At 46.5% G+C, this 12,574-nt stretch overlaps 1 protein-coding gene across 1 annotated transcript in view; it reads right to left on the minus strand.

The window, feature by feature from the left end:
• PROKR1 (prokineticin receptor 1) overlaps positions 1-12,574 on the minus strand; it is a 71,566-nt gene that overhangs the window by 41,402 nt on the left and 17,590 nt on the right. The window contains exon 2 of the mRNA XM_077292262.1: positions 8,053-8,631. Within this exon, the coding sequence (XP_077148377.1) occupies positions 8,053-8,471 (419 nt within the window). The 5' untranslated portion in view covers positions 8,472-8,631. The remainder of the gene's footprint in view (positions 1-8,052; positions 8,632-12,574) is intronic.

The raw sequence follows: 12,574 nt of genomic DNA on the forward strand, positions 1-12,574 counted from the left end.
GAGGAGGAGGAGGTGGTGGAGGAGATAGGAGGGATTGCCACACACACAGCTGGGGAACAGCTGACGTTACTGAACCCCAATAACAGAGGAGGGACTGTTGGGACTGTGCGTACAGCACTACCAGGCAACAACTAGCGGTGTTGGAGCCCAGGGACAGGAGGAGGAGGAGGAGGTGGTGGAGGAGATAGGAGGGATTGCCACACACACAGCAGGGGAACAGCTGACGTTACTGAACCCCAATAACAGAGGAGCGACTGTTGACTGTGCGTACAGCACTTCTGGACAGCAACTAGCCGAGTTGGAGCCCAGGGACAGCAGGAGGAGCAGAGGAACACAGTGTAGGCCGAAGCCTGATTGGAGAAAGTCTAAAGGGAACCTTTAACCCCCCCCAAGGCGTTTGTAGCTGAAAGAGCCAGCTTGTGCAGCACAAAGGATGCAAAAGGAAAAGGTGGCTCTTTTCATTATGCTCCTTGCAAACACAGAACTGAACACTTATAAAATGTGTCCCCTGATACCGTGAGACCGTCCCGGAGGTGAGACTTTCCTTCGTAATATGACGCAGCACAGCCGTCATTCCTACCCCCTTGGCGCCGTGCCCCGGCTCCTCAGCGTTGTTTGATTCCTTCCCGGAGCCTGCGCTGTTATGTTATCCCTTGGCCAGGCACACTTAGCGCTGCCCATCTTCTGACATCATTTGGTGTCAGGCTGGCTGCGCCTGTGCGGCCTCGCTGGCCGAGAGCCCGCCTCGCAGTGTCGTCTAATGTAATCCCACCGCGGGCCTGGGATCCATGGCCATGCGCAGTGCATATCCTCGCCTCTCACTCCCCTCCCTACGGCTTCTTCAGACTGTGCGGTGTCACGGCCATGGCATGCTATTAGGGACCAGCTGACACCACACAGTCTGAAGAAGCCGTAGGGAGATGAGTGAGAGGTGGAGGTTCAGATATGCACTGCGCATGTCCATGGATCTCAGGCCCCCAGTAGGATTAAATCAGAAGACACTGCGAGGCGGGCTCTCGGCCAGCGCGGCCGCACAGGCGCAACCAGCCTGACACAAATGATGTCAGAAGATGGGCAGCGCTAAGTGTGCCTGGCCAAGGGATAACATAACAGCGCAGGCTCCGGGACGGAATCAAACAACACTGAGGAGCCGGGGCACGGCGCCAAGGGGGTAGGAATGACGGCTGTGCTGCGTCATATTACGAAGGAAAGTCCCACCTACGGAACGGTTTTACGGTATCAGTGGACACATTTTATAAGTGTTAAGTTCTGCGTGTGCAAGGAGCTAAACAAAAATAGCTACCTTTTCCTTGTGCAGCATTACTGCTGCACAAGGTGGCTCTTTCAGTAACAAACGCCTTGGGGGGGGGGGGGACAGGTTCCCTTACATTTCAGTTGTTGTGTCAGCGGGGCGGTTGCAGGACACATTGCCGGCTACACAGCTGGGGATCAACTGACGTTACTGAAACCCAATAACACTGGGTCGTATGTTTTGACTGTGCAGACAGCACTTCTGAGCCTCAACTGGCGGTGTTGGAGCCCAGGAATTTAAGTTCAGGTGGTAGAAAGATGAACACAACAGGAGACCTGGATAACGTAGACAGTGGCCTAATTATTTAATCAGGAAGAGGAGTGGCAAATTCCTGCGAGATCCAGGCCTTGTTCATTTTCAGGAAAGTAAGCCGGTCAACGTTATCGGAGGATAGTCGCATGCGACGGTCAGTTAGTACGCCACCTGCAGCACTAAAGACACGTTCCGATAATACACTAGCCGCAGGGCAAGCCAGCACCTCCAATGCATACTGGCTTAGCTCTGGCCATGTATCCAGCTTTGAGACCCAAAACTTGAAAGGTGAAGAGCCGTCTGGGAGTACAGCAAGAGGTCACCATCTGACGGAACCGTTGCCTCCTGCTGACTGGAGCCGTCTGTGATGGTGTAGACTTTTGTGGCGGGCACAGAAGACTGTGCCACAGTTGGGCCATACTGGTCTTGCCTTGGGCAGAGGCACTGCTTCTGCTCCCTCTTTGTGCAGAGCCTCCTCCACTGCCTGGACGCACTGAGCTGCTTTGTAATGCACTAGCAGCACTTCTCTCAGTTGGAATGGAGAAGATGATGGAATTCACCAGTGTGTCTTGGTACTCCCGCATTTTTCGCTCCCGGTTCAACGGTGTGATGAGGCTTTCTACGTTGTCCCGGTAGCGAGGATCGAGGAGGGTGAACACCCAATAATCAGACATGTTGAGAATGTGGGCGATGCGGCGGTCGTTTCTCAGGCACTGCAGCATGTAATCCACCATGTGCTGCAGACTGCCAACTGCCCAAGAAACGCTGTCCCCTGCTGGAGGCGTGATCTCTGCCCGCTCGTCATCACCCCACCCTCGCTGTACACACTGACTACTGGACAATTGTGTAAGTCCCTCCTCTGGACGGATGTCTTCCTCCTCCATTGACTCCTCCTCATCCTCCTCACAAACTGTCCCCTGCCTACGCATTTGTGAGGAACCACGTGGCGCTGACTGTCCAGAAGATGATGGAAATGGTGAATCCTCATCCTCCACCTCTTCCACAACATCATCCCTTAGCGCTTGCAGTGATTTTTCAAGCAGGCAGATAAGGGGGACAGTCATGCTGACTAGTGCATCATCTGCACTCGCCATCCGCGTGGAATAATCGAAGGGACGCAAAACCTGGCAGACGTCATTCATAGTGGCCCACTCTGTGGTTGTGAAGTCTGAACGGCGCGGAGTGCGACTTCTTTGCGCCTGATGCAGCTGGTACTCCATTACAGCTTGCTGCTGCTCACACAACCGCTCCAACATATGTAACGTGGAATTCCACCTGGTAGGTAGGTCACATATGATGCGATGTTCCGGCAGGTGGTGTCGGCGCTGCAGAGCCGCAATGCGCGCTTTTGCCGTGCTGGAACACCGCAAGTGAGCACACTCTAGGCGGACCTTGTGCAGCAGTGCATCAAGATCCGGATAGTCCCTCAAAAAACTCTGCACGACCAAATTGAGCACATGTGCCAGACATAAGATGTGAGTGAGGTTGCCAAGGCCCAGAGCTGCCACCAGATTTCGGCCATTATCACACACTACCATGCCTGGCTGGAGATTCACTGGCACAAACCACACATCGCTCTCCTGCTTGATGGCATTCCAGAGCTCCTGCGCTGTGTGGCTTCGATTCCCCAAATAAATTAATTTCAAGATGGCCTGTTGACGTTTGGCCACGGCTGTGCTCATGTCGGTCATAACAGGTAAACGTTCATCATGGGTCCATGTGGAGGTGGACTGTGACGGCTCCTGCAGCGATGATTCTGAGGAACTGGTGTAAGAGGAGGAGTCAATGCGTACAGAATGGATTCCTGCAATCCTTGGAGTGGGCAGGACACGTCCTGCGCCACTCTCACGGTCTGTACCCGGCTCAATGACATTAACCCAATGGGCAGTGAGGGAAAGGTATCGCCCCTGTCCATGTTGACTGGTCCACGCATCGGTGGTGAGGTGGACCTTGCTACTGACGGCATTCAGTAGCGCGTGTTTTATGTGTCCCTCCACATGCTTGTGCAGGGCAGGGACGGCTTGCCTGCTGAAGTAAAAGCGGCTGGGCACATTGTACTGTGGGACTGCCAATGACATCAAGTCACGGAAGCTGTCAGTCTCCACCAGCCTGAATGACAGCATTTCCAGTGACAGAAGTTTGGCAATGCCTGCAGTCAGAGCCTGTGCTCGTGGGTGGTTTGACGAAAAAGGCCGCCTTTTCTCCCATGCCTGTACTACCGATGGCTGTAGACTGGGCTGGGAGTGTGTGGATGACTGGGAAAGTGGTGCTGCGGGTGGAATTACAGAGGGTCTCTGCACAACAAGGCCAGAGGTTCTTCCACGGCGATCCTGGGAGGAAGCCGAACCAGCTGCGTGTGAGCTGGAGGAAGAGGCAACACGAGCTGAAGAGGTGGTAGCTGCCGCTGTTGGTTGGCCTAGCTCTTCAGTGTGTTTTTCTAACTCCGCCGCGTGCGTGGTGCGCACATGTTTCCACATGTTGGAGGTATTGAGGTTGCTGACATTTCGACCTCTTTTGACTTTGTGATGACACACCTTGCATTTGACATAGCAAATGTCATCTGCAACTGTGTCAAAAAAGGACCAGGCACTGCAAGTCTTGGGAGCGCCCTTTTTGGCTTTTGGAAGAGACATGCTCCTAACGGGTGCCAAAGCGGAGGCTGCAGGATCCGCAGTCTTCCCCCTCCCTCTCCCTCTTTGGGCCGTATGGGGAATCTCTTCCTCAGAGCTGCTCCCACCACCTTCCTGTCCCTCACGCCAAGATGGGTCAAGGACCTCATCATCTACACTACCCTCTGCCCCCAACTGCTCCTCCTGGGTAGTCTCAGCAGCAGAGCATGCACCAGTAAGTGGCACCTGAGTGTCATCATCAGCGGATGCGGCCTGCGATGTGGTGACCGGAGGCACTGGCCCACCCGCCTCTTCAGACTCAGTGAGAAAAAGCTGTTGGGCATCACTGCACCCTGCCTCTTCTTCCATTTCTCCAATGCTGCTTGGCTGGCCCCCTGTTTCCAAGCCAAGAGATTCAGAGAACAGAAGTAGAGACGGCTCCTGTCCTGGGCTCTCTGTCTGCCTGGGCAATTTGGCAGGTGGTGAAGAGACAGATGGCTGCTCTCCAGTGCTCTGTGTCTGAGAGGATGTGGCACTAATTGAAGTTGATGCATTAGCTGCCATTGATTCGACAACGGCTTCAATTTGGTCTTCACGCAGCAGCGGTGTACGGCGCTCTGCGACAAAGCTGCGCATGAAGGACTGTTCCCTGGTGAAAGTGGGTGCTGATGAGTCACCGGTGCCCGCAGCAGGCACAGAATCCCCACGTCCTCTCCCTGCTCCGCGCCCACGCCCACGTGCCTTACTCACTGCCTTCTTCATCTTGGTTGATAAAGATAAGCAGAAAAGTACTAACGGCTTTGTGTGCTTATTCCTGAACAACTCCTAACAGGTATAAGAAACACTAATTTTCTAAAGTGTGGACTAGACTTTAATATGAGCTAATGTGGCCTACACAAATGTGGTGTCACTGGTGTGTTTGGTGAACTTTATTATTTATTTATTTTTTGGGGGCTGAACTGACAACAGAGAGAGCTGCAGTCACACGGAGACCGTGCAGACAGCCGTAAACGGCGCTGCAAGGCCCAAAAACCCTCCTCTACGTTATCCTATGTAGTGTTTTTCCACAAGTTAGCTGGAGACGGGTGGAAAGACACTAATAGGATTTTTTGGAAAAAATTAGCAGCAGACTACACTACTTGGAAAAAAAAAAAAAAACAGTATGAGGCAATGAACCACCCTCCCTGAACTGAATACAACCAGCTATGGATGGCCTATGTGGTTGCACTCAGACTAGAGAGTGGGCTGCACTCACACACACACACACAGACCTTGCAGATCGCTGTGAAAACAGCGCTACAAGGCAAAAGCAAGGTGATTAGTACGTGAACACAGCGGTTGCTAAATTAGCCTTTGAAAAGCACAAAGAAGCAAATCGCTATCTCTAAACTGGCCCTCAGTCAGCAAACAGCGTCCTGTCACTAACTGAATTCACAGCAGAGTGAGCGCAAAATGGCGCCAGCGACTTTTAAACTGCATCATGACATCATTTCAGCAGCCAATCACAGCCTTGCCAGTAGTTTCAGGCCCTCCATGCTGAACAGGATGTGCCCACACTTGGAATCATTCTCATTGGCTGATTTCGTACAAAGTTGTGCAGTTTGAATCCTGGGAACTTCCGATTCCGGTATCCGATACGCGGCAAGTATCGGATCTCGGTATCGGAATTCCGATACCTCTAAGTATCGGCCGATACCCGATACTTGCGGTATCGGAATGCTCAACACTACTTATGACAGATTACACATAAATGGAATCTGTAATCAGGTTTGTGTTTTTTTAATCTGAGAGCAGCATGATGTAGGAACAGAGACCCTGGCTCCAGTTATGTATCAATTACTAGTCTGCTTTATGCAGTTTTAATAACATTACTATTTTCTCTACTGCATATCTGCTGAATGATGAGCGCTGTATAACCCCACCCACACCACCAATTGGTAGCTTTCTGTGTACACTGTGCATAGGCAGAAAGCTGCCAATCAATGCTGGGGGTGAGGATACACAGGGCATGGCACAAGTGAACCCGTCCTCTATTGATAATCTTCTGCTGATAAAAAAATGATTTTACTGGAACTACAACAAGCAACTCAATAAGAGACCCATCGCTGAAATCTGTACCTCTATATCAAGCTGCGGTGAGATTAAATAGCAAAAACCTGTTGATAACATTGGACAGCAAGTGTAAAAGATGGGAGACAGTGAGAGGTTGTCACTTCAAAGTGATTCTATTTGTTTAAGGTAACATATTTTTAAAAGGTTTACAAATTATTTATTGGTAACATTATCTAATGAGATTGAGTCGCTTTGTATAATGATTGTACAAATGAATATACGCATAATTCATTATAATAACTTTCTTTGCACAAATTGAAATTCTTTCATTTTCTGCCACACATTGCACTGACAATACGATACTTTAAAAGCATTATATTGAAATTGGCGAGCTGGTCAAAGCAGGTTCAGCTCCCAAACTCCCCACTACTCAACTGTGATCATGAGATGAAGTTGTAGCTGGAATGAATGAGAGACATTCTTTGTTACTGACTCTTTACGGTGGCTAAGGGTTCATGCAGACAACTACATTACCAGTCCAGGTGCGATTCGACCGAACATGAGATCATGCTCGAAGCTGTCACGATTCCACTCCTCAGTGTGTCCGGGATGCAGCTACTGACAGCACGACCGTTCAATCTAGTTTAGGGGCGTGCTGAAGCTGTCAGTACTTTGATTGACAGCTTGGCCATTCAATCAAGTACAGGTGTGTGCTGAGCTGTCAGTGTGTTGATTGACAGCTCAACTATCCAATCTAAGACTGTGAGGCATCAGCTGTCTCCAAGTGTCCACTATTCTAGTTAATTGCCATGCTTCTTAACTGAGCTGTGTCTCCCAGAACAAGCCAGGCATACATTCAGCTTGTGAGGTTTGTGCTGTGCTTTCCTGTGCCTTGAGTTTTGTTTGCTTGATCTGTTGCCTGACATTGGACTTTGTTCTGAACATCCACATATTTAACCACTTCAGTTCTGACCCGTTATCCGCCCGGTACTCTGACTTCTGATCGTTACCTGACCACGCTTTTGTCTCTTCCTTCTGTTTATGACGTACCCCCCTGGCTTCTCACCTTGTACTTCTTGACCACTCTGACTGACGGCTTGGCCGTGAGATGTGACTAGCATCACAGAAGCAATGTTATGCTATGGGACCGTGTTCATGTGTGATTTTTTTAATCAATCTGTCCGCCAAAAGAAAAAAATTGCTTCATTTCTGAGTTTGATCTGATATTCAGATCTCACTCGGACATGCAAGTCAATGAGTTCATTGAAATTATAAGACTGCACTTAGATGACATTTGAGGGTGTCTGATTTCCATGGACTGACACAATGGAGAAGATGGAGAATTTTTAGTCCGATTTCCACAGACTGACACGATGGAGAATTTTTAGTGCGATTTCCATGGACTGACACAATGGAGAAGATGGAGAATTTTTATTCTCCTTCTTCTCCTCATCTGAGAGAATAGGATAACACCATGCTGACACTCTGATCATCTGTGATCCAATTTTCTGGGATGACAAAACATGCTCGTCTGCCCCTTGCCCAATAGAGGGCAAGCCCAAACAGGTAAACGTCCCTCCATTATGTCCATATAACTTATTTACTTTACTTTCTTTTATTACGCCAACATATGTCACAGTGCTTTACAGTCATTATCATCACTGTCCCCATCAGGGCTCACAATCTAAATAACCTGTCTATGTAGTTAATAGAATATATGGAAATGAAATTGTTTTGGTCTTGTAAACCTCCAGTCTTTAAATCCTAATGTGATTATTACTACTGAACACGTGAGTAAAGCTTGTAGAAAAGATGGGTAGGACCTACCTGTCAACAGCTATTGCCAGCAGAGCATTGGTTGAGACATAGAGGGAAACAGTCCTTAGGTAATTGACAGAGGCACATAAGATGTGACCATGCTCCCAAGAAAGCTGCTTTATAACATAATAGTCCATTTCAAAAGGGCAGCAAACTATGGCTACGATGAAATCAGAAATGGCCAGGTTGGCTATCAGAAGGTTGGTTAAATTTCGTAGCTTTTTGTATCTTGCCAATGCTGCAATAAATATAAAGTTCCCAATGCCGCAAATCAGCATAATGCAGACAAGAGCCACCCCGATGACAATTTTAGCAGCGTAAAAAGTCCTGGTTTTGGTGACATCATCATCGTCTAATTCGTAGTCGCTGTAGTTGTAATCTGGTAGGAGGGTTAAATTTTTGTTGTAGTCCATAGTCAGAGACGTCATGGGAGCAATAAATAGTGTATGGAGAATTGGTTGAAGAAGACACAAGTTGTCACTTTGATTGAGATAACAGATGATTGGGAGTAGTCTTGAAATTCCAGATCATTTCTTTAGTGAATGTCATGAGAAATACCAGAGTTATGAGTTTCGATCTGAAAATAATCTGCAAAAAAAATCATCAGTTAATTGCATTTATCACCTATGATCACAAGTAAAAGAAAAATACAAGTTACTGACATAGCAAGCTACATCTCCAAGCAACTCAAATACCATAATATCTTACCACCATTTTCCTATGAGAGATAAAGGAAAAAAAATGTCAGCTTAAAGGGATTGCTAGTTTTATGCAGAGAAACACATAATCGGTGTTTAAAACTCGCATTAGATTGTAGAGTAAACTTAGCCTCCTCCACGAGACAGGATCATTTGCCAAAAGAACATAATAAGTTTCATTCTATGGGCGAACAAATGAATGGGTTTGCATTTGTACAGATGCAATCAAAATTATTCAACTCTTTGTGCAAATTAGATTTAGCACCAAAATTTACTAACTTTCCAATAATAGTTACAATAGACCAAAAATAATTTAAAGGGAACCTGTCATCAGGTTTTTCCCATATAAAGTATGACCGCCACCATTAGGGTCTTTTTAGAAAGCATACTGGAATGCTGTAAAAAAAAAAGTCCCCAATCCAGTAGGCAGATACAAAAAATACCGCTTATTATATTTACAGATGGTGCAGTCCGGTCCGATGGGCGTCTCTGGTCTTAAACCGGTGCCTCCTCTCTTCTTATGATTGCTGTCCTCCTTCCCTTCAGATGATGCATCCTACATGATCTACAAAGTGTCACCCATCTCTCTCCTGAGTAGACATATCTTTGCCCTGACGAGGCAGAGTAAAGTGTTGTAGTGCGCATGCGCCGGGAAAGGCTAAAGAATGGCAATGACCTGGAAGTAAAGCCTGTGCATGTGCATTACAGTACTTTGCTCTGCCCTTGGCAGGGCAGAGAGAAGCGCACCTGTGCAGGAGCACGATGGACGACACTGTGGGGATGATGTACGAATGGGGATTAGGGACTTTTTTACAGTATTCCAGTATGCTGTAAATAAAGGCCCTAATGGTGGAGGCTGTACTTTATATGGGGAAAATCTTGTGACAGGCTACCTTTAAGTAGCTCAACAAACCTACGGTAATATAACGAGTGGCTTCACTAAATTCTACACAAAATGCAATTTTTCCTCGGCCACTTAAAATCTGCAATTTGTGGGGGGAAGATGGGTTCTATCAGGTGTCAGGAAATTATAGACGAAAACATCCTGCCTTATGTGAGGCAGTTGAATCTGGGTCTCAATAGACCTTCAAACAAGAAAATTATCCCAGGCATTCCTCAAAGACTGCAAAGCATTGGCTTCTGAACATGTCCAGCAAGATTCTGGAATAGGAAGAATTTTAGTAAATTGGAGGCGAATGATTATAAAGAGTGGACTAAGATTCCTCAGGAACGTTGCCAGAAGCTGACGCCAGGCTGCTATACATTACATCATTACATTTGCAGCAGGTCACAACAGCCAGAAGTGCTCAACTAAGTATTAAAAGATGCTTGTCATGAAGGAGGAAATAATTCTAAGACTGAAGTAATCATTAAAAGTGTAATTGGTGCTGAATTTACTGAAACCTCTCATTATATACGGTAATTCATGTTCAGCAATTTAACTTAATCTTGTTTGATTAGCTTATTGAAAACAGCAAAACGTTTGTACATTCTGCTAATAATTCGAATTTGCAATGGGAGTCGAATTATTTTGATTGTAACTGTAAGTCCCAATCTTTTGTCATTTTTTTTAGGTCTTAATAATTAAAAAATTTTCAAGCCCCTAAATTAACTTTGATCATGTATATAAGTAATGAAAGTAACTGCAGTGGAAACTCATTGACAATTAATCCAATGATAAGAGGGAAAGTGTTGGCGACCTCCTTCACTAACCACTGTCTGTAAGTTTTGTCTCTCATTAAAGGGAACCCGCAATCAGTTTTTGAGCCTGTGAACAAATGGCACCATCTTTAACTGCTCCTGTGCGCATCCCACAAATGTGCCTATCAGCTCCCAAATTACCCTGTATTGTCCAAAAATAGCATTTGATATGCTCCTGTACTGCATGTAAATAAGGGTGGTCTGGTCCGGTGGGCGATCTCGCTGCGACGTGCGTCCCTCCTCTCTTCTCCTAATCACATCCTCCTGCTTTGATTGATGTGTATGATGTGTCCTGCATCATCCACATTGCGAACAAGACTGTGCAGGCACATTCTGATTTTCCCTACTGTGAGCAGAGCATAAAACAGCACTGCGCAAGCGCATAGCGATGTCATCGGCATCATTCACATCAATAAAATCTAGGAGCTTGGTCAGTGCTGTTTAATGCTCTGCTCACAGTAGGACAAAACAGAATGCGCCTGCGCGGTCCAGTGAGGCTTCTGCGCAAGTGCAATATCTCGGTTTTCAATGTGGATGATTCGTCCACATCAATCAAATCATGAGGGCGCGATTAGGAGCAGAGAAGAGGCACTGACGCCCCAGCGAGAACGTCCATCGGACCAGACCACCCTCATTTACAGTACGTACAGAGCAGGAGCATATCAAATGGTATTTTTTGGTTTTTGGTGTATACAGTCGGGAGTTGGTAGACATGTCTTTGGGATATAGAAAGACATGTCTACCAACCAGGAGCTAAAGGTAGTTCCATTTGTTCACAGGCTCAAAAACTGGTGACAATTCCTTTAACTTTGCGGTAACAATTGTGCTCTATAAACTTTGTTCTTTTTTTGGGTGACAGATGCAGATTGAATTATTTTTTTTACATAGATGACTCCAACAATTGGCTTGAATTCCGCAGAGAAGCTATTCATTATAATATTGAGCCATTACTGTGGCTTGTAACAACATGTATGATTTTGCTTTATTTCTACAAGACTTCTCTAATAACTTGGGCTAAGTCTGAACTTTATGCACACGGAATGTGATCATCATAGTTCCAATCCCTATTCATGGGAGCATTCAGTAAACTAACGGCTTGCAGGAGAAATCTGGGGACTATGCTTTGGCACTAATTAATAGTTTTGAGAGGGAAACCCTATGGAAGGTTATTGCTTCTTCCATCGTTCCCAGACAGAACTGATGGAGTTTGATTTTCTGCAGACCAACACAGTAAACAAGATCGTCAGCGAGATGTCTGTATCTAAAATGGTGTTCTGCTCATTTAAAAGAATTAAACATCATAAGAAACAGAACAGATAGGAAAAAATAAAAAAATAGCATAATAGTAATACAAAAACAGACAATATTAACAACAATAATTAAAACAGAACACCTTGCAAGTAGGGTTGAGCGACCTTTAGTTTTTTAGGGTCGAGTCGGGTTTTGTGAAACCCGACTGTCTTAAAAGTCGAGTCGAGTGAAATCGGCCGACCACCGTTAAAAGTCGGGTTTCGGCCGAAACACGAAACCCAATGAAGGAAATTTTTTTTTTTTTTTTTAAATTCCTCCTCCTCCTCCTCCTCCTCCTCCGTCCCAGCACAGAAAATTTCGTATTGCACATTCCAAATCCCTACTGCGCACAAGCGATAACATGACGATAGGCGTTCACTCCCCTAACACCTATGTCATCACTCTGCCCACGCTCATTCATTGGCTGAAAAAATGGCGCTAATCACGTCATACGAAATGCGACTTTCGCGCCATGATCGCGTACCGCATGGCCGACCCCGCACAGGGATCAGGTCGGGTTTCATGAGACGCCGACTTTGCCAAAAGTCGGCGACTTATGAAAATGAACGACCCGTTTCGCTCAACCCTACTTGCAAGTCTTCAGGATCTAGATGTTTCTTCACCACTTTGAATTGACCTCTGGACTTCTACTGGAACGCTAAGGCCACGTTCACACGTTCAGTATCTGATCAGAAAAGTATAATAGAAACAAGTCACCACTCCTGCTTATCACCCACTCCTGGTTTTGGCTTACAAATACTGATGTAAAAATCTGACCAAATACTCAACGTGTCAACGTGGCCCAACAGTGTGAATGAGCAAAACTTAAAAACAGTGGTAAG

Source organism: Ranitomeya variabilis, chromosome 2 (assembly GCF_051348905.1).
Source record: "Ranitomeya variabilis isolate aRanVar5 chromosome 2, aRanVar5.hap1, whole genome shotgun sequence".
Taxonomy (NCBI): Eukaryota; Metazoa; Chordata; class Amphibia; order Anura; family Dendrobatidae; genus Ranitomeya; species Ranitomeya variabilis.